The 19,319-nt window shown below is 36.9% G+C and overlaps 1 protein-coding gene across 1 annotated transcript in view; it reads right to left on the bottom strand.

Annotated features, from left to right (window-relative positions):
• FAM188A (family with sequence similarity 188 member A) overlaps window positions 1-19,319 on the bottom strand; it is a 175,537-nt gene that overhangs the window by 28,970 nt on the left and 127,248 nt on the right. Inside the window, exons 2-9 of the mRNA XM_017729169.1 lie at window positions 14,324-14,416; window positions 12,632-12,711; window positions 10,488-10,545; window positions 9,880-10,053; window positions 6,261-6,312; window positions 4,270-4,384; window positions 3,763-3,836; window positions 3,214-3,293 (exon numbers count right to left, since the gene is read on the bottom strand). Coding sequence (XP_017584658.1) covers window positions 3,214-3,293; window positions 3,763-3,836; window positions 4,270-4,384; window positions 6,261-6,312; window positions 9,880-10,053; window positions 10,488-10,545; window positions 12,632-12,711; window positions 14,324-14,416 — 726 coding nt within the window. The remainder of the gene's footprint in view (window positions 1-3,213; window positions 3,294-3,762; window positions 3,837-4,269; window positions 4,385-6,260; window positions 6,313-9,879; window positions 10,054-10,487; window positions 10,546-12,631; window positions 12,712-14,323; window positions 14,417-19,319) is intronic.

The following is a 19,319-nucleotide window of genomic DNA, read 5'->3' as shown; positions in this document are numbered from 1 at the left end:
AAGAGAGCTAAAGCCCAATTAAAAAAAAAACTAGTGAAGATTCCTGCAATCTAGGGAACAGCTAACATACGGAAATAGCATACTTATATGCGCAATGAAGTAAACAAGTGGCAGAAGTAAGCAACAGTACATGAGAGAAGTAATTTTACACACCACATATATTTCTTAAAAATCATTAGCAGAAATCAATGTAGAGTTCCGTCTGCTAAACAAGGGCTTCAGATGTAGGAGCCAATGCCTGGGTGCAGAACAACAAAGTCACGTGTAAACAATATTTATTACGCAGAAAATGATTCAAAATAATTCTATGTTCCCCTGACAGATAACCTCATGAGAACTGTGACTGATGACTAGAGAGAGCTGGGATTTTGGCTACAGCAGTAGCCACACAGTGTGCGTATTCTTTATAGTTAGTAGTCAAGCTACACAGACTGTGTATCTGGAAGCTCCTAGGTTAACTTCAGTTTGTAGTCACTGGCCTACCCATGCCTCCTTCAGAATTAGCCAACAGAGAAGAGAGACACAAAAGCAAAAATCACTCTCAGATGATTTACAAAGAAGCAAAGGGAGACTAGCATTAAGTCAAAGTTTATTCTGTGAATATCCTCATCCCACAAAGAGAGAAGATGACTGGAATGCATCTGAGAACACCAAAGATCAACTAAGAACATGAATATTTATGCCTCTTGCCACAAAGTTAGTTTCTCTTGCTTGGAAAAGCACTTTTGCGAAGCACTCAAATTCCTGAGCACATTTCTGTTACCAACCGCATCAGCACAGCGCCACCGAGCGGCCACACCGACCCCACAAATCCCTGGCACTGCGTGGGAAAAGCAGATCCAGCACTAGTTGCATTCATAGGCAATTGCTACAGCGCATGTAGGAACAACAGTCCTAAAAAAAAGTGGTAAAAAAAAAATTACCTCCCCAGATCTTCCCACTGTGGACAGCTGTGGCAAGAGAAGAGATCAGAATAAGAAGAAAGGTTTAAAGGAGAACATGTAGATAGTCAAAGAAGAGATATCATTTCACTGGCATATTTACCAGCAGTGGCCAAGAACAATTCCAGTTAATAACTTCTACCCTATCTGGAAAATGTGCAACACTGTGAGAGTCAGTGCGCTGAGTACAATCTGCAAACACATGGTAATTCCTCAAGTTTGCAATTCAGTATGTTCTTTTGTCACTGCTAAAATTACTAGCAGTACCTTTAAAATGCCTTATAAATAATTTTAATAATTTACTTATTAATTCAAAACTGCTTATCTAAATAGTTGAACAAGAGGTAAAGTGACTTTAGATAACTTCTGAATAAAAATGTATTCAGTCCTTGTTATTTTGATACCTGCAACCCTTCTACATGAAAAGCTCATAAGCACTGACAGGAAAGAAGCTAAAGGTTTTACGCACAGAGAGAAACAAAATCCATGAGAAATGATCGAAAAAGAACAGATGACAAGAAGAATTTTTAGGTAAAGAAAATTTGACAATGTATCCAAAATTCAGTCTTGCTAAGAAGTTGTGAACAGTAACGGCTGCTCTTTATCTTTCTTTTTGATAGACAACAAATCACTTGGTAACAGATATGATTATAGACTTAAGACAGTGAATAAGCAGGTTCTGACTGTAATTATCCAAGGGCTTCAAGAAAATTGAGGGCTCCCAGTAAAGTCCAATTACTTCACTGGTCAGGAAAACTAACAGGACACAATACCAGATCCTTAAGAAGTAGTAAAGATCATTTTTTGCTCCTCCACTCCCCACAAGAAGAGACAGACTCTATGGGAGTTCTGGTTCTAGGTTTTTAGGGCAGAACTGACTGAGAACCTAAGTGTGGACTATGACTGTGTCCAAAGCAAGTTCAGCATTCTCAGAAAAGAAAAAAATTCCAACTTGGATAAGTAAGCAACAAGGCCTACCAGAAAGATAATCTGAAAGGCAAACGAGGGAATGAACTCACAGTATTCAAAACCAATACACTGAATTACAGAACAGCAACTTATCCTAATACAAAGGAAAACTGCAAGAACAATTCAGATTGATTGATCAATCATAATATAAAAATTCAGACTGATAAATCATAATCAAAAAGGGAAAATTAAAAATACTGAAGAGAACACAGAGATAAAACCCAGAAGGCTAATTGAAACAAATTTCAATTAGAAACTGGGGTGGGGAGGGGATCAATGACAACAATGTCAAACAGAGGAAAGTTAGACACAATATCCAAATGATATTCTGTAAGTCTTGAAGTACAGGCTGCGTGGAATCATAGCCAACTGCAGTATGTCTCAAAGGAGATTATACTACTTGTTCATTGCCAAACCAGAGCATTTTGATTCAGGTCTTGCACGGATCTGTCCTGAACCTCATTTCAAGTAAACATTTTCAACGTTAACTTAGATGATGGAAAATCATTGTAAGAAATGTGCTGACGAACCTGAGATGGACTTTGTAGCAGTGGAAGAGAAGATGTGAACATTTCCACAGTTTAAACTGTTCCTGTTTTCATATAATCTCTCTTTGTAAAATTAAATGCAAAAAACACAAAAGCCCTCTAATCATGAGCCTCCACTGAACTCACTCCCCTTACGTCAATGTCTTTCCTGCACTGGGGAGCCTAAAACTGGACACACCACTCTAGAGCTTGTCCCACAAGTGCCAGATAGAGGGAAACAACCACCATTTCTCTCCAGCTGCTGGCTACCCTCCTGCACAGCCCACAATGCAGCTGCCCTTCTTTGCCAGAAGGACACACCTGAGTACACCTCAATGCCCACAAGGACCTCTGGTCCTCTTCTACAAAGCTGCTTCCCAGCCAGCCAGTGCTGCCCTGTGCTGTTGCATAGGTTTATTCCATCCCGGGTGCATCTCAGGAGATTACTGTCAGTCCATTTCTCTAGCTTGATGGGGCTGCTCTGAATAGCGGCCCTGTCTTCAAACTTCCCAAATTGCAGAGATTCCACTCCCTTCCATCATCCTGGTCATCAGGTAACTCCTACGTTCAACTGGCAGCTGACAATCCCATGTTCACTGATACTAACATCAGCAATTTTGTGCTAGTATGTTTTATTTCCATTTGAGGTCTACTAAAATCAAAGGGCAGTAAATAAGGAGACTATCAAAACAGAAATGGAACACATTCCAAATCTATAGGTCAGCATCCCAGAGTATGTAAAAATTATGAACAAGCACAAACTAGAATCAACTTACTCATTCCTGAACATTCTCTGTCTCCATCCCACACGTTAGAAACAGCATGTCCCGTCAACAGCAGATTAATCAAACTTTGGCTATACAACAGAAAGAAATTATGTAAGACATAAGAAATTAAAAAGGACATAAAATCTATTTCAAAAAAAGTGGTTATCTGTAACAAATTAAAAAATTATTGGATTATCCAGACAGCCAAGCAGACATTTTATAACTATTTTCCATTTACTAGTGTGTATTTCTAATTCAGGAACACTAATAATCATCTCCACTCTTTCAGACACAAGCTTGATATGGAATGTAGCCCTGAATTTGAGAATTATTCTTCTGAAATTTCAGCAAAAACAGAAGCATTTCCTCAGAACTGATACAGTAAATGGAGTTAGCAGTGAAAAAAACCCACGCTTTTCAGTGTTGCTTTTGGTTATTTTAAATTTGTAATTGAATCTGTCTTTTAATGTCAGTAATTCCCTAAAAGAATGATCAGTTACATAAAACATAAAAAATTACCCCACATATCTATTTTAAGTGGTAGCAAATGTATTTTACCTTCCATGACCATAAACAGGATCTATCAATGGCTCAGTTGCATCTTCAATTTCATTTTTTATGTTTTCAATACCCTGTAGAAAAATTGCAAACATTTTTGCTATCTTAAGGAATGAATTGCAACATTTATACAACAACAGAATGTAACAGTAAAATATTGGGAGGCTGATGTTTTTACATGAGTTGATAACTAAACAGGCTGCTTTCTCTTCAAAGGAATATGTTTTCAAACATCTTGTAAGAAAGTATGTTTTCAAAATGTGTAAGTCTCCCAGATCAAAAGAGAAAAAGACAAACCAAAACCCAAAAAGACAAAAGGCTGGAGCCTTTCAAATTTTTAGGCTGGAACTGTACTGCAACATAAATGAAGATACCATTTCATCCATTTATCTGGACTTAGTTCATCAGTTACTGTTCATCTTTTACAGAAAAACGGTTACATGATCGAAGTTTCTCTTAACAAAGAAATATAAACCACACACAAAATGTATCAGGCAAACCACAAACCTTTGTCAGTATTACAGAATACAGAAAGAGCAATACTCCAAATCTGTTTGTCCACGCTGAATACTGATCCCAAACTGCATCCTTCAGTTCAGGGAAGCTTTTGAATGCTCGTTTGCTAAAGACAAAAAACAATAACAAACAACAGAAAAGAAGTATGTATTTAGGTGAAGCATTAGAATAGTGTCACAAACAAGAAATACTAACACCTAACATGAAAGTATCAAAGTAAGAGTAGAACAGATCTGGTGTTATATACAGAATGACACAGCAGCTCTTCTGGAGTTACTGAAACTGCCATAGAGTCATTAGTATTTACCCATCTGAAGATGATAAATAATTCTGGAGCAAAATGCAAAAATGAACAATTTTGAGATGCAAACACTAACCATAAAGTTACGTACACGTGTGAAAGAGCTGAGTGACTTGCACCACTACTGTAACTCTATAAAACACTGTTACTGAAATTGCAAATAGATTGTATGTCACCAAAATAACATACGCATTATATAGTGTTCTGAAAGACATTCAGCCCATAAACAAGGGAGAAAAAACCTTCTACTTAACCAGGTAAGACTATCTTCCAGGCTTTTGAAGAAATTATTGTATTTCCCATAAGAATTTGAATTTGTTAGACTCTTGCTCTGGAAAAAGCAAATTGTTCAAAATATTGAACAGTGCTACATTAACATTTGGGACACTATCTGGCTGCGTAATATGGTGACTATCTGGATGATAAGGTAACACCATGCGATCATATGTTTAAAAAGAAAAAAACTGAAATAAAAACCAAGAAAAGGAAGAAATTAATCAATATCCCAGTGAAGCAATACACTTTCAGTTTCTTGGGGCAGTTAGAGCTAAATACTACATTTCAGAACACAAGCATTAGTTTTTACTGAGTAATTCAAACTAGATCATAGTCTCTGCTTATCTTACACGAGCAAGTATATTATTTTCTTTCTGATTTCTTGCACACTTTTAGTAAGCTTTGTTTAAAAAAGAAACAAACATCTACAAAAATACATTCATAGATGGGTTTACTCTGGCTAATACTTGATTTCTAAACATCCTTTCTTCATCAGTAGACACATGGCATACAAAGTATGCAAGGCAAAGCCAGTTCTGAAATTCATCTGATGTCTAAAGGTAAATGCCAGAGCATTCATTCCCAGTGAGAACGACAGAAAAAAATAAAAGTGGGTATCACAAGTGCAAAGAGTGAGGGGGTGAGCAGGAGGGGAGGGGGAAGGGCAGGAAATTACTGTTTTGATCAGATAAGGTTATAAAACTTCTACGGACTCCTCTTTCTTATTTCCTTATATGACAATGGTTTAAAAAATAAACTATAATTACTACTGATAAAATAAACTGTGGGTATTTCAGTTCTAATTAGCAATATTTTCCATTTCAGGTGTTTTTTGGAATTCTGCTGCTCTTTATTTCTTCTTAGGGGATTGATTTGTATAATATTTACCCAACTGTTCACTGTGAAAATAAAAGGCTCTTGCCTTTAATTATAAACTCACTAGAACTGTCAGTTCTGTGTTTACACCCCAAAAAAAGAACAGTGTTTAAAGTATGAAACAAAAATCAGTCTTGCATATGAAACATTTTAATAAATGTTTCTTACGATATCCCAAATCAGGAAATATACTAGATGACATTACATAAATATTGAGGATTAACATCTTTATTATAAAATATTGATTAGCTGTGTTCATATACTTGAAATCCACAAACTATCTGGCCAATTTATCACATTACATTGCTTCAGTTTTATTTTAAAGCCTAATACTTATGCTCAAAATAATATTCCATTTTAAATGGTTAAAATGCAAAGAAAAACAACAAAAACCCCCAAATCAAAACTTGAAATCCATGTTTAACCTGATGAGTAACACACAAAGTTCTTCAGCATACCCCTTTCAGGCCTGTGAATATTAGTGTAACTTCAAAATATTGTATTTTAAATGTTCCAACATATTACTTACTGAATTAATGCATGAAATCGCTCAAAGCCAAGCTCTTCGACAGCCAAGGCAGCTATACACAAGAGACACTTTTCAGCACTACACATGGCAAAAAAATGACACAAGATACACACAGCAAGCTAGTATACTTTCAAGCTCTAATTATATTTTTAATCCTCCCCTGACATTTAAAATTAACTGATTAGTATAAACTAATTTACCGCAACATTAAGATTCCACCATACAAATTAGTGAGAACATTTCTATTTCTACTAATCAATTTATTAAAAGCACAAAGCCACTGGAGTGCGTAGTCTTGGAAATATTTGTCATATACTAAGCTGTTGATTTTGTACAAAATGTGGCCGTCACAAAGTCACCAAGCATATGCATACTATAGATATAATTTTGCAGGTCAACAAGAAGTACTACTTCCTAGAAAAGCAAGCACGATTATTTGGATCATTTTATCAGTGTAGATAAGCTGTATTTTTTCTCTGAATATACACTTCTGTTACTGAAATTGAGGGCTTTTTCTTCCCTTTAAAGCTTACTTATTACAAACAAAAAAGTAGACTAATTCTACACAGTGTTATGCATTCTGTTTTTAAGCAAGTTCTTGCTGTTTTCTTTCAATAATGGGTAAACACCCTTTCAGGTTAGTGTTGCGTCCCGGACATAAAAAAATACAGCATTAGTGTCTTCCCAAGTTCAACACAGGCTTTATACCTTTCTTTTTTCTTTTCTTTACATTTTTGCTAGTAGAGCAATACACAAAACAGACAGATCTGCTTTTTGATAGATGCCACTTGATGCTGAATATTTAAACAATGCCTGATCACCTAGCTACTGAATGTGATTGCATACAATTCGGTTAAGATCTGAAGCCATTAGGGCTAATTCTACTGATTGATTCTTCCCACCAGAATTCCAGAAAAGGCATTTTATGCCCATCCCAATTGTATTTTGAAAGATGCACTTGATTTGCCCTATATGCAAATACAACTGATTCTCAGGCAACAGATTATTTTCATTTTCTACTTCAGAAATACAGCAGTAGCTGCCTTAAGAGTTTTAGTTTTTGTCATTTGAATAACTATAAGGAATTGCTTAGATTACCAAGACCAAAACTGGACTTAAAAGAATATATTTTTAAGACATTTTTATAAAATAGGAAACAATGAATCTAAATTGCAGAAAATTCTGCAGAAACTGACCTTGTTTGAAGAACACATGTTTTTGTAAGCAGAAAGTTAGAGGGACTAACTCATATAAAGCAATCTTTGAACCTGGGAACTTGCACTACTAAGCCAACGCGTGGCCAACAAATGACTGCTATACACCACAAAAGCAGATGAAAAATGCTGTTGCATTCAGTAAGTGTGCTCGAATCCACCTTTTGTTCACACACCAGGATGATAGGCAGTTTCATTCTGTTACTAAAGAACAGAGTGAAATGCTAAGAGAAATACTATTTGAAATAAAGGGAAAGAAGTAGAAATTCTAAAGAGAAGTAGAGCTATACATAACTCAAACAATGCTAAATAAAAACAGTGCTTAGTGGAATGAAAAAGAACAAACAGCAAAAGAACATGAGATGTATGAGAAATACAATTGTATAGAAACTCTGTAAAATTATGCTCTATCATGCTGTGTCTAACCATATTTCATGGCTTTATTATAAACATATCACCATATTCAATTCCCAAATAGCCTGCCATATGGAACTGTATCTGCAATACTCCCTGCTCACCCAACTCATCTCTTAAGTTCTATCAACTATGACAATGCCAGTTTCTATTTTTATTGAGTACAGCAGCCAAGAAAGAAATAAATTTATCCCTTTGCACTAGCAGTTACACAACTCTGCATTACTACAATATCTTCTCCTCAACATCTCTGTCCCACCCCTAACCAGGTTAAGAAGATGGTTCACAGTTAAACAGCAGGACAGAGGAAGGGAAAAAAGCCCCAACCTAACTGACATATCTTAAGTTGGTAAGTGTATTGCAATATACATAGAAGGCAAAATACTGTACATATGAGAGATGCATTCAGCGTCTAGCAGGGAATGTAGAATAAAAACAATGAAAGAGATTAACATTGCCTATGGCACAAGCAGACTTTACATGGTAATATATCCTGGTCTTCCTTGAGCACATTCTGTGTTATTAAGGACAAGGCAGGCAGAACTTGAAGACTTAGACAGAAACATGAAAAATGTAGTTATGTAATAGAATGGATTAGTTCCTAAGTGTCAGTGTTGAGAGTAATTATTAACTGAGTGTGTGTTTAAAAAGACTGTTGAACATTTTCTATGGTTAAAAGCCCTTTGGAACTTTGGAAGGCAATACATTAAAAAACAGGACAGTAAGATCCTATAGATAACTAGTCTCTGCTTCACTTTCTCTTCAAAGCAAACTTCGTATCATCAGCAAGAGCTTCAGAGACAACTAAAAATGCACAAAAACTAGGACTTTCAGAGTTACAACTGCCTTATTTTGCAAAGGAAGATTTTTTTTTTTACAGCGAAGTTGCAGATACAACTTTCTGTATAACACTTTTCCTTACTTAAAAAAATGCTCACATTGGAACTCTTATGCACTGGCCTTCTGTTTTCCAATTAAATAACATTTTAATTATTGTTTGAGCCTTCTAAAGCACAGGGAGCACTCGTTGGAAGCACATGAAGATGACTTGTAACAATGAGCTCCAGCACCACAAATTTCTGTAACTAGCTGTGCACATAAAAAAATCTATTAATACAATTTTTACTTTGCAGTTATGCCACAAACTGATGAATAACATACTCCTTGCATCAAAAGATGGCACCTCTATAAGCAACCTGTTCTCATGTGAGGAGTTTTTCATACTTAAGGGACCCATTGCAAAAAAAAAACTGTAAGAAAAAGCAGCTTATCTTTTAACATATCAGATCTCTCCTGTTAAAAGATTAATAAATACAACTCTCTGATCGTATGTGCACAGATAAGCTTTCCATGTCACTGGCTCTGCAGTAGTTAGATATGACTGGATGCCTCATCTTAGTGCAACAGATGATGTTCCCCGTACCCTTGATGTCAGTAACTAATGAAGGAATCAAGCCGTTTGCAAAAAGCAGGTAACTGAAAAATTCTAATCTACAAAAAAAATTATTATAATTTACTAGAAGGTGATTTAAACTGTTTGGTACTGCACAGACAAATGGAAAAAGGCTATTTCTCCATAACAGGGGATCCAGAATATTTTAGAACAAATAAAGCATTGAAGAATTTCCTACAAAAACTCTTCTAAAGCAACAAGTGACAAGTTAAAGTATTCTTTCAGTGTTAAGAAGCATGTAGATGTTTCAAAATTAAAGATATATCAGGTCCCAATAAATTACAAAATAAAACTGAAGATTATGGAAATTGCTGAAATTCTAAAGAAACATGTATGTTAGAACTCCAGTGATAGACAGCCCATTGCTTTCAACAAACAGGATCAATGCCTCAGATTTGTGTGTTGTAATTAGTCTTTTACTAGTGGAATCACTAATGCAAAAACTCCACCTGTGAATAAATAAAAAAGCAGTGGGCCCTCAAAAACTATGCAATACTTCACTAAATGATGGGCAATTTAGCATAGAAATGCATCTTACAAGGTTGTTCCTCTCGACGACTAGATTCTGCAGGACTTTCAGAAATACTAGCAGTTTCTTCAGTTGTTTTTCCTCTTATCCATGTTGCCAGACAGTATGACTCAGAATTATCAGAGCAAGCCATTTCCAAAATATCACATAATGTATGACAGAGAAGGTTCTTCTGCTCCTCTTCTGAAAGATCAGAAACCCACATGAGTTTGATTGCTGAGAACCACTGTCATACATAAGCTACTAGTATCTTTTGTATACATTAACACTATCTAAATAATTATTATTTTTATCTCATTAATACAATGTTAATTGCTCTTTGACTACACTGGACCAAAGATTATAAAGCTATCTTTCGAAAAATATGGTTTTATAGGATTTCTAACCCATTCCCTTTCTTAATAATGGATTTCAATTAAATATTTATAGAACACAGAAGCATTAAGGACAAGCACAGAACTCACAGATCAGAGTTCTGAAGCATGTAGTATACATATGGTATGGAAGCATGCAAACAAAAAGAAACTGTGAAGTATTTTAAATTCTTTGAACTAAGATATGCTTTACAAAAAAATAAAATGGAAAAATAATGAGGGGAAAAAAAGAGGTCACAGTACCTGGACAGTCTCTCCAAGTAGACTTTTCACTGGTAAAAAGCCTCTTCAAAAGGAATGCCTTTGGTATCAAAGAATAAAATATTATTAAAATACAAGACACCACCAACTTTTACATCATGTCACAAGCTCTACACCAAAGCATTTTTGCATGTTATTAGAAGAGTTTCAAGCTGCTTATCATTCAGTACAAGAGTCTGAGCCTGCCCTGCTTACTGACTTTTCCCCATCAAACTAGCCACAAAGGCGGCCTCATAACTACATTCAACACTAATGATTTGAACCTCAAGTACGCTTCAAATACACATAATGCAGACCTCCAGACTCACGGGACTGCAATAATGGAGGCACAAATATTTTTCAGTATAACTGATCAGTAGTACAAGACATCTCTAGTCACTAAGACAAATCCCTTTAGTGGTTAACAAGCCCAACTCTTTTAATCATTGCAAATAATAACCTGCAGATCAGGTTAAAGAAATCCTATGCATCTCTGTATCCCTGCTTTGTTTTATCATCAATGCTAATGCTGCAATTAAAAAAAAATGCTCCAAGTTACAGAGAGGGAACAATGAAAGAAGAAACTTTGTGAAACAGTCTTGGGTTTTCTAATTACTCTATAAGATACCATTTCAGGTATTTGAAGCACCTTAAAAACAGCTGGTTCAACTTTCACTGCTTTCCTGACATGCTCACCCTGTTCTCCCATTACAGATTTTTTGCACACCCTTCTAGTAATTCACAGCAGCAGCAGGCACTGCAAGATCTGTTTGATCCCCTCCTCCTTTCCTAGCTGGAACCCAACTCACTTTTAAATATGCTTTAATTACTTAATTTCAATGAAGTTTACCTATGTATCATCTAAAAAACCATTTGTCTACAAGAACATTTTATACATTAAAGACGTGGCATTGCCTTTAAAGAGCTGGCTGGTCCTATTCTTTACTCTCTCCAATCCCCCAAATAAAAGATTTGTAGTTCTAACATCAAAGACCAGACACTCTGCATCTGGTTTTAAGACTAGAGAACTAGAGAGGGCCATACTATGGAGTGCAATTCATAATAAAATAGCTTTTTATTGATTGTTTGCCACTTAAACAAATGGCGCTTCTTCCTGTGGTACAAGTCTTTTGGTGGGACCAGCATTTAGAATGGCAGAGGTTTTATGACATTGTACACACCAGAGATGAAAACAATTCCACAGCATCAGTTGTCTGACCCAGTTACCTTCCAGTTCATGGCCAGATTCACTCTCTGTATGACTTAAGTATGTCCCAGATCAGTGCACAAGGCCTCCAATCAGATTGAGACATACCTACAGAATTTGATCTGTGTTTAGGAAGAGTCAACAGCAGGTTACCAGAAAAAGTAATCTCGTCCATGACTCAAAGCCTGCCTATCTCTACAAGGTGCTCCTACAAGAATGAAGAGCAGTTGCAGTTAAACAAACTGCTCCAGCAGAACAGATCCAGCCTACAGGTCCTACATCCACCCAGCAGTCAGAGCTGCCCTGAAAAAGCATTGCAAAGAGCATGCACAGCCTGCGAAGGTACAATCGAGTAAGAGAACAAAAAAATCACAACCACAGTTGGTTGAGCGTATCTGCAGCACAAATAAAATCCTAAGCACGTTATCAGGGATAAAATATATTCACCTGACATATTTCAATTTTCTGCTAATTAGAACTTTAAAAGTATAATGTTTCCCTTTCAGTACATGGCAAACCTTGTTAGATTTGAAAATCAACTACTTCAAATATTTCTAATACAGAGTTACAAAAAAAAGGCAGACATTGTGACACAGGTATTGCCTTAAGAGCAGGGAATTCAAGAGATGTGAAAGGATTAGTATTAAATTTCTATCTGATCTTTTCCTCCTCCCTTCTATAATGCATTCTTGATTTTGAAGTTACTTCTACTTGGATCAGCCTGCTTCATTTCCTCAAACAAATGTCCTTCTGCAAAATTATAGTTCAAAATCAGCCCATGCCCATCTCTGCATTTTTACAGAGATTTTGCCTCCTCCACACTTTAATTATGATACAACTGATCTGCAATTTTGTTCGTATTTGTTTTAGCTCCAAATACATAAAGAACAAATTTTGGGCTCACTAATTTTAAACCATTCCTATAATAAATGCATCGTACCTGCACGGGTGCTATCACTGCACAAGGGCCACCTTCAAATTGTTCTAATGCAGTTGATTCAGAGTCGCTAAAAACAAATCCTGTCAAATGAAAAAGAATTTTATTCAGTGAAATATGTAAACAAACACATGTTTAGGTATACTCCTTCCCTAAGAGAAATCACCTTTAAAAATCAGGTTTTGGTTTCCTTGATAATGCAACTGCGTATGGTTAAACTGTCTGAAGAAGTTATGAGTACAGATGAAAGGACAGAATTATTTATATCTGCAATTAAATCATGACCACAAAGGTCCAGCAGCAAGGGTTTTAAACAAAAGAATTTCTACTTAAACCATGTTTTTTATTTTATTATAGTTTCTTATCAATAAATTAAAATTTGTGTTACTATTTTGTCTCACATATGTAAAAAAAATACATCTTGAAACCTTCACTGAACATGTATAATACACTTCCATTCCTGATGAAGGGCATGGTATGCCTCCCACTGAGCTCATTTTTGACCTACCAGTGCATCCTATTAAGACTGAAATATGCTGACTAGCTTTACTATTCACTTGTAACCACTGAATCGAGCCTCTTAATGGTGTTCTTTCACAGAAGATACACTGCGTTTACTGAGATGCAACATCACCTATTTTCCCCCTCCAGCTTTAATGTATTTGTATTTCAGAATTATCTTACAGTCACATAAAAAAGCAAATACTGGAGCAATTACCTCAAAATTGTTTCATTACCACCTTGCCCTTAAACTTGTCTTTAAGATAAGGTGATTCATAGCTTTCATTTCTCATGGATAAATGCACATGCAATTACCTTGATGAAGATGATACATGGCAACTTACAGCGAGTGACGCTGTACATTATCCTTTAAAGGGATGGTAAGACTGTGCCAAAGTCATTCTAGTTCACTGTAATCTAGAAACCATGCAACTGTAGTCAACAACTAACCAGCAAACACAAGCAAGTGGGGGCAGGCAGAAAGGGGGATACACATGCATATTGTCACAGACTGACACTGTCAGTCTCAGCACAAAGAAAGTTCAAAGCTACTTTCCCACAACTTCTCCTTTTCCCAATTCTATATGATTACATGCTGCCATTTCAAAAGCATCTCTAAGCCCTGGATGTGAGTTTGAACTGAGGAAATGCATCCCCCCACAATACAGCATGGCAAGTAAGTCATCCCAAGCAGCAAGAGATAAGACTACTGCATGTTTTGTAGGCCATATTTCATCACAGAATGGTAGCTGTTCCCCAATAATGTGAATTTTTTGTTTTAAAAAGGATCAGCGTAGCCATGGGATTTCCGCTGGATCTGACTGAAGGCTCCAAGTTCCTTTTTAACCACATGGAAAATGTGCCTTACAGAGATATATTTTATATCCAAAACCTTGGTGCCTATGTCAAGCCTACATACTTAGATCTGGCATCACCTGATGTCACAATGAAGCTCCATTAATTCATACTTCAACCAAAATTTGCAGTAATGTCATTTCACTTCCTTGTTAACATGCTCTACTAAGAAATATCCTCAGCCCCTTAAACTTTCTGAATTGGTTTGTGCAGGCTTAGAATATTAAAAGATAAGTCCTCCTCTGCTTTTAAGTGTTACTGCATGCTATCTAAGCATACTGCAACTAGAAAGCTTTTTTAGTTGTTTTAATGATTTGTTTCTGCAGAAAAACAACATACTTGGGTGTGGTACCACTAAACCACACTTCAGAAATCTCGAATTTGCTTCACATTCTTCAGGCTTCTTACAGAAGGCATGAACTGTCTCAGCTTAACCCTGCCCTGTTTTTCAAAATTGCTTCCTAAAAACAAAGAACATCAAGTGATCCACCAGAATGAATACAAATTTGAGACAGACAATGTAAACTCAGTATCACAGAAAATTTCACAGAATACAACTACAGGCAAAACACATATATAATACCTGAGGAAACACTTGCTATTACTTAAATGCTACTTAATGCTTAATAAATATTAAGATTCTAAAAGTGGTCAAGCAAAAAAAAAGGGCTTCAGGCAGTATGGGTTTGCTCTCTTTTTTAAAAGTTCTACAGAACTGTTAAGTCAGCTCAGGTAAAATTTCAGAAATCAGCATTCTGAACTCCAGCTGGGTTCAAGTCTACCTCAGACTGCAACCACACCAACTTACCTTTTTAATCCTTCACAACAGTCACATTTTGGGCAATCCAAACACTCATCAAACCCACACTCTTCCTTATGATTTGTAAGAATGGCCTGGCCACCCTTTAAGCAACCAAGATGAGCATCTCTTATCCAGAGTAACTTCTACTTACTCTCTTAACCATTCATACCTATTATACAGCTCTTTTCACTCAAGATAAAATTTCGAGGAAAAAAAAATAGTAATGCAGACAAAATAATATTTTTAAAATTAATCTGTGTGCCTTTTATCCATGAGTATAATTAGCATCATTTCCCCGCAAGAAACATAAAATAGTGTCATTACCATACATCTTCCGTGTCATTTATAACCCTATTAAACACTTCATTGACCCAATTTTTTCAACATCACTGCTGCTCTGCTGCTTTAACCTTTTGGGACAGTGTGGCATGGAGATGGAATGGATCCAGATTCCTGTTGGTAGTCAGTCAGTGCATTGCCCAATATTTTGAGTAATGACATTCAGAAATCTGTCTTTATATCCTTTGTACACTGTAATCACACAACACAAAGTTTTTTCTCCTTATTTCCCCATTTGGCATTTATGAAGGTCCATGTTTCTTTCTCACACCTAATTCTTAGCTCTTCTATGTACATTTTGCCCAAATTAGCGTATGACTTTGTTACCCACTCTTGTCCTTCATCTAATATGCCACATCATGTTCCAAAGCACTACAAAACCCATTATTTCTTCTATTATGACTATTCCACCACTTTCCTGAATCTTTTTACTACTAGCCTGTTTCTAAAAATCTTTTTTTTTCCATCCAAGACACCATAAACATAACTGTCACTTCACAAAGTGTGAATGCTGTGTCTCTTCAGTATTTTCACTCTGTACAAGAACCAATTTTAACTGAAGAGACAAGGGAATTAGCAAAGAGCATGCAACTCTAACCAGATTAGAAAAACCCTCGCTGATCCAATCTAGCTACAAAGATGCTGTGCTATTCACTTCTTGTCCTAAAATCACAGTATATGCTGAGTTGGAAGAGACCCACAAGGATCGAGTCCAGTTCCTGTTCCTGCACAGGATACCCCAAGAATCACAGCATGTGCTTGAGGGCATTGTCACAATGCTCATTGAACTGTCAGGCTTGGTGCTGTGACTTCCCTGGGAAGCCTGTTCCAGTGCTAAACCACCCTCTGGTTTTTCAAACCTTTTCCTGATACCCAGCCTAAACCTCCCCTGACAGCTTCATGCCATTTTCTCGAGGCCTGTCACTGGTCACAAGAGTGAAGAGATCAGTACCTGCCCTCTATTTCCCCTCGTGAGGATGTTGAAGACCACAGTGAGGTCTCCCCTCAGTCTCCTCTTCTCCAGGCTGAACAGACCAAGTGACCTCAACCACCTCTCACCATGGAAGTACATTCCATTTTCTCTTCTGGGATACAAGAACTGCCTGACACACTAGAATAAAACATTATTGCCCAAGCATGACCCAAACACATCTTAATGTTTCAGCCTTTCTCTAGCACTGGGAATAGAATGATACACATTTTGCTTGTGGCTCTGGGTTTTCCAAGCAGATCTTTACAGTAAAATGGAACTTCCAAAATTTTCTGTGGGGAGAAAAACCCCCAACAAACAAACAACATTCTTCTGCCCACATAAAGGAAGAAGCATTTACTACAGCAATACCACAACAAAACATCACTGAATAGGTTGTGGATAAAGAGACCATAAGTCCTGCAAAGGTATGAGGTATGTGTACAAACTACCTGGCTGGCTACCACTACATTGGGCAACTGGAAGCTTGAAGAGAATCCAGCTAAAAGGGACCTTTTTACATTGTATGTTATCCATATACACATAAACTGTACTTTCCACTATGCCTTTGCAGTTAAATGCTTGTTTGAGAAGATCATTCCGTATCTTTCTTTCCAAAGACCAGTGAGAACACAGCTTATGTAACTTTGAAAGGTGCGCAAATCTGCCAGACATTTACACTGGATAGACACGATGCTTCATGCTTTGGGAGTGATCTGAAGAGCAGTTTTATGCATGAAATTTGTCCTTGGATCAATGGAGACATTTACTCCTAACACAGGTATGTTCCCTTAGGGTTCTGTCGTCTTCTCAGCTCCTTCCCAAGTCCTCCTATCTATGCCAGGAAATACCGAAGAGCAGACTAAAGCTTTGCACTACATTCCTGTGCTTTGAGGATTCTGGTAAATGGAATCCACAGGGCTCAAACTGCAAATTCTGCTCCAATCATAAAGAAAAAAATTCTGTGAAGAACTCCACATGAAAACCCTCACAACAACTTTGCAGCCACGCTTTTGTGGCTCCTTTGTTAAGTCAGGAATAAAACCAATATATTTAAAGTTGCCAATGCAGCAAACTGAGGGAATTACTGTCACTAACTTCCAACAGCATATCCACATGAGCTGGGTCAGTTCTCTGAACTGCTCACAGATCAGCCCATCTTCAAACGAGTACGATGGTCAACAAGTTTGGTGCATAACAGGATTTCTGGAATGCTGCTATCTTTACTGAGAACCTGACAGGTATGAGTCTTACATTCCTCAACACCCTCCCTACTGCCTACTTTTCTTTCCAAATGAAAATCATAGTTCTCAACTTCCAAAGGGTTTGATTTGAGAAAGGATCAGATGATGTTCAGCAAGTATCTGAAAAAAATGCCAGTGTTGGCATTACAATCAAAAGAAATAAACACACAAAAAAATCCAACACCAAACTAGTTGTTTGGTGCTTTCTGCGCATTTTATTGGAACAGGATCTATCTTTTAAACTTTCAAGTCTCTGGAAATAATAAAGCTTGATATATTTGGGGGTTTTTTGGGTTTTTTTTGTTTTTTTTCTTCTTTTAAATCTTGATGAGTCAGTGTTGACAGGTGTCCTTTGCAGCAAGTAAATGCTGCAGAACTTTTTCAACAAAATAGAAACTGAAAGCTGGGTGAAAGTATTATGCAGGTACACAAGGTAAGTGACTGGAACTGACTTTTGATTCTCAGTACAAGACCTTCAAACAGACTAACTTAATGTCATGGGGTTTTGCTACACAAAATTGATTATACTGAGGAGGATATAGAGAAGGGAACATATACACTACACATTGTAGCACAGGGCTTTACTAAAGAGAGATTGGAAATAGCAGCTCCACTACAGAAGCCACCAAGAACTCCAAAGACCTTTTCCATTAATCCTTCAGTCGATCAGAAGTACAGTGCATTATAGCACACATTTCAATAAATTTTCAAACTGCTAAAATTTCTCATACAAATTATCTTTAAAACTTCAATTGTGGCAATCCAACATTACCAGTTAAAGAAATAATTAAGCTTTTTAACACCAATTCTTTTCTGACTTTGCACACACCTTGTACTGAAACAGCAACATTACCAAAATGTAAAGTGATATTTCAGAAAGTAATTATATTTCAATAATCAATTTTTTTAGGAAAAGCAAGCAACAGCTTTACTGTGCCTGCTTAAACTCGAGATCTTGAAAGGAATTTGGCTTTTTTCCCTAAATATTTATTATTGAATCATCTGAAGACAGATAAACCTAGGGAAAAAGATACAAGTCTGGTAATGCACTGTGTCCAGTAATGGGGAGCAGCTATGCAGCTCCCAAATCTACTGAAACTATGTAGATGACAACACCCTTGTTAAAAAAAAAAAAAAGGCAAAGAACAGAAAACACTAAGAAACTTCTGTTTCAAGCAACTTTACCCTGAGACCTGGATGCTTTTTTTTTTTTAAACTATAAATTCCACTATCACTTATGAATTTTCTCCAGGAATCAGTAGTTTTATCATGAACATCATAATCATTATTAGAATCCTTCAAGGCCCACGAAAGTTATAGAGAAGGCTAGTACTCCCCTTTTTCAGCAAGGAAAGGTACACAGACTGATTCCTTGCATATAATTTTATAGGTAAGCCTTGCAATTTTACTTTTAAGGACCACCAGCAAGTCTCCATCAAGAAGAAACCATGCATAAGCTACATAACTTAAATACAGAAAAAACACGTTACAAATACCGCAGGCTCCAGCGCTACTGCTGCTTTATCTCTTGACATATCCTAATACTGGCATGCACCTGCTCCCATGGCCAAATAACCAGTTTAAAAAAACGAATGTGGGCTTCTATCCCAAGCCTGTCCCCGCTTTTGCTAAGTCTATTTGTGACTCACATATTCTTCGCAAAAAACCAGAAACAAAGCACAACTTATGTTCGTTTCCACAAGCTATGTAAAATCACGACATGAGACGCTATTGATATATTTAATAAATTCAGACCCTTTTTTACACAATTTTAGGTTCCTGCGGAGATTTGTGGCTAAAGACGACCATGCTGCAATAAACCAAAATAATTATTTAGCAAGGGAAGCTGCCGCATCATTTCCCCGCGTGGGCCAGCGCCGAGGTGCCGCAGACACAGGAGCAGGAGCAGTGCTCAGGGCACGGCGCCCCTCGGGCACACGGCCCCACAGCGCAGGGGGCGGCGGGGGAGCTGCGGGTGCG

The sequence above is a fragment of the Corvus brachyrhynchos genome, unplaced genomic scaffold (assembly GCF_000691975.1).
Source record: "Corvus brachyrhynchos isolate BGI_N302 unplaced genomic scaffold, ASM69197v1 scaffold142, whole genome shotgun sequence".
In the NCBI taxonomy this organism is placed as follows: Eukaryota; Metazoa; Chordata; class Aves; order Passeriformes; family Corvidae; genus Corvus; species Corvus brachyrhynchos.
The sequence above is the reverse complement of the archived record's forward strand: the minus strand, read 5'-3'. Positions and strand labels throughout refer to the sequence as shown.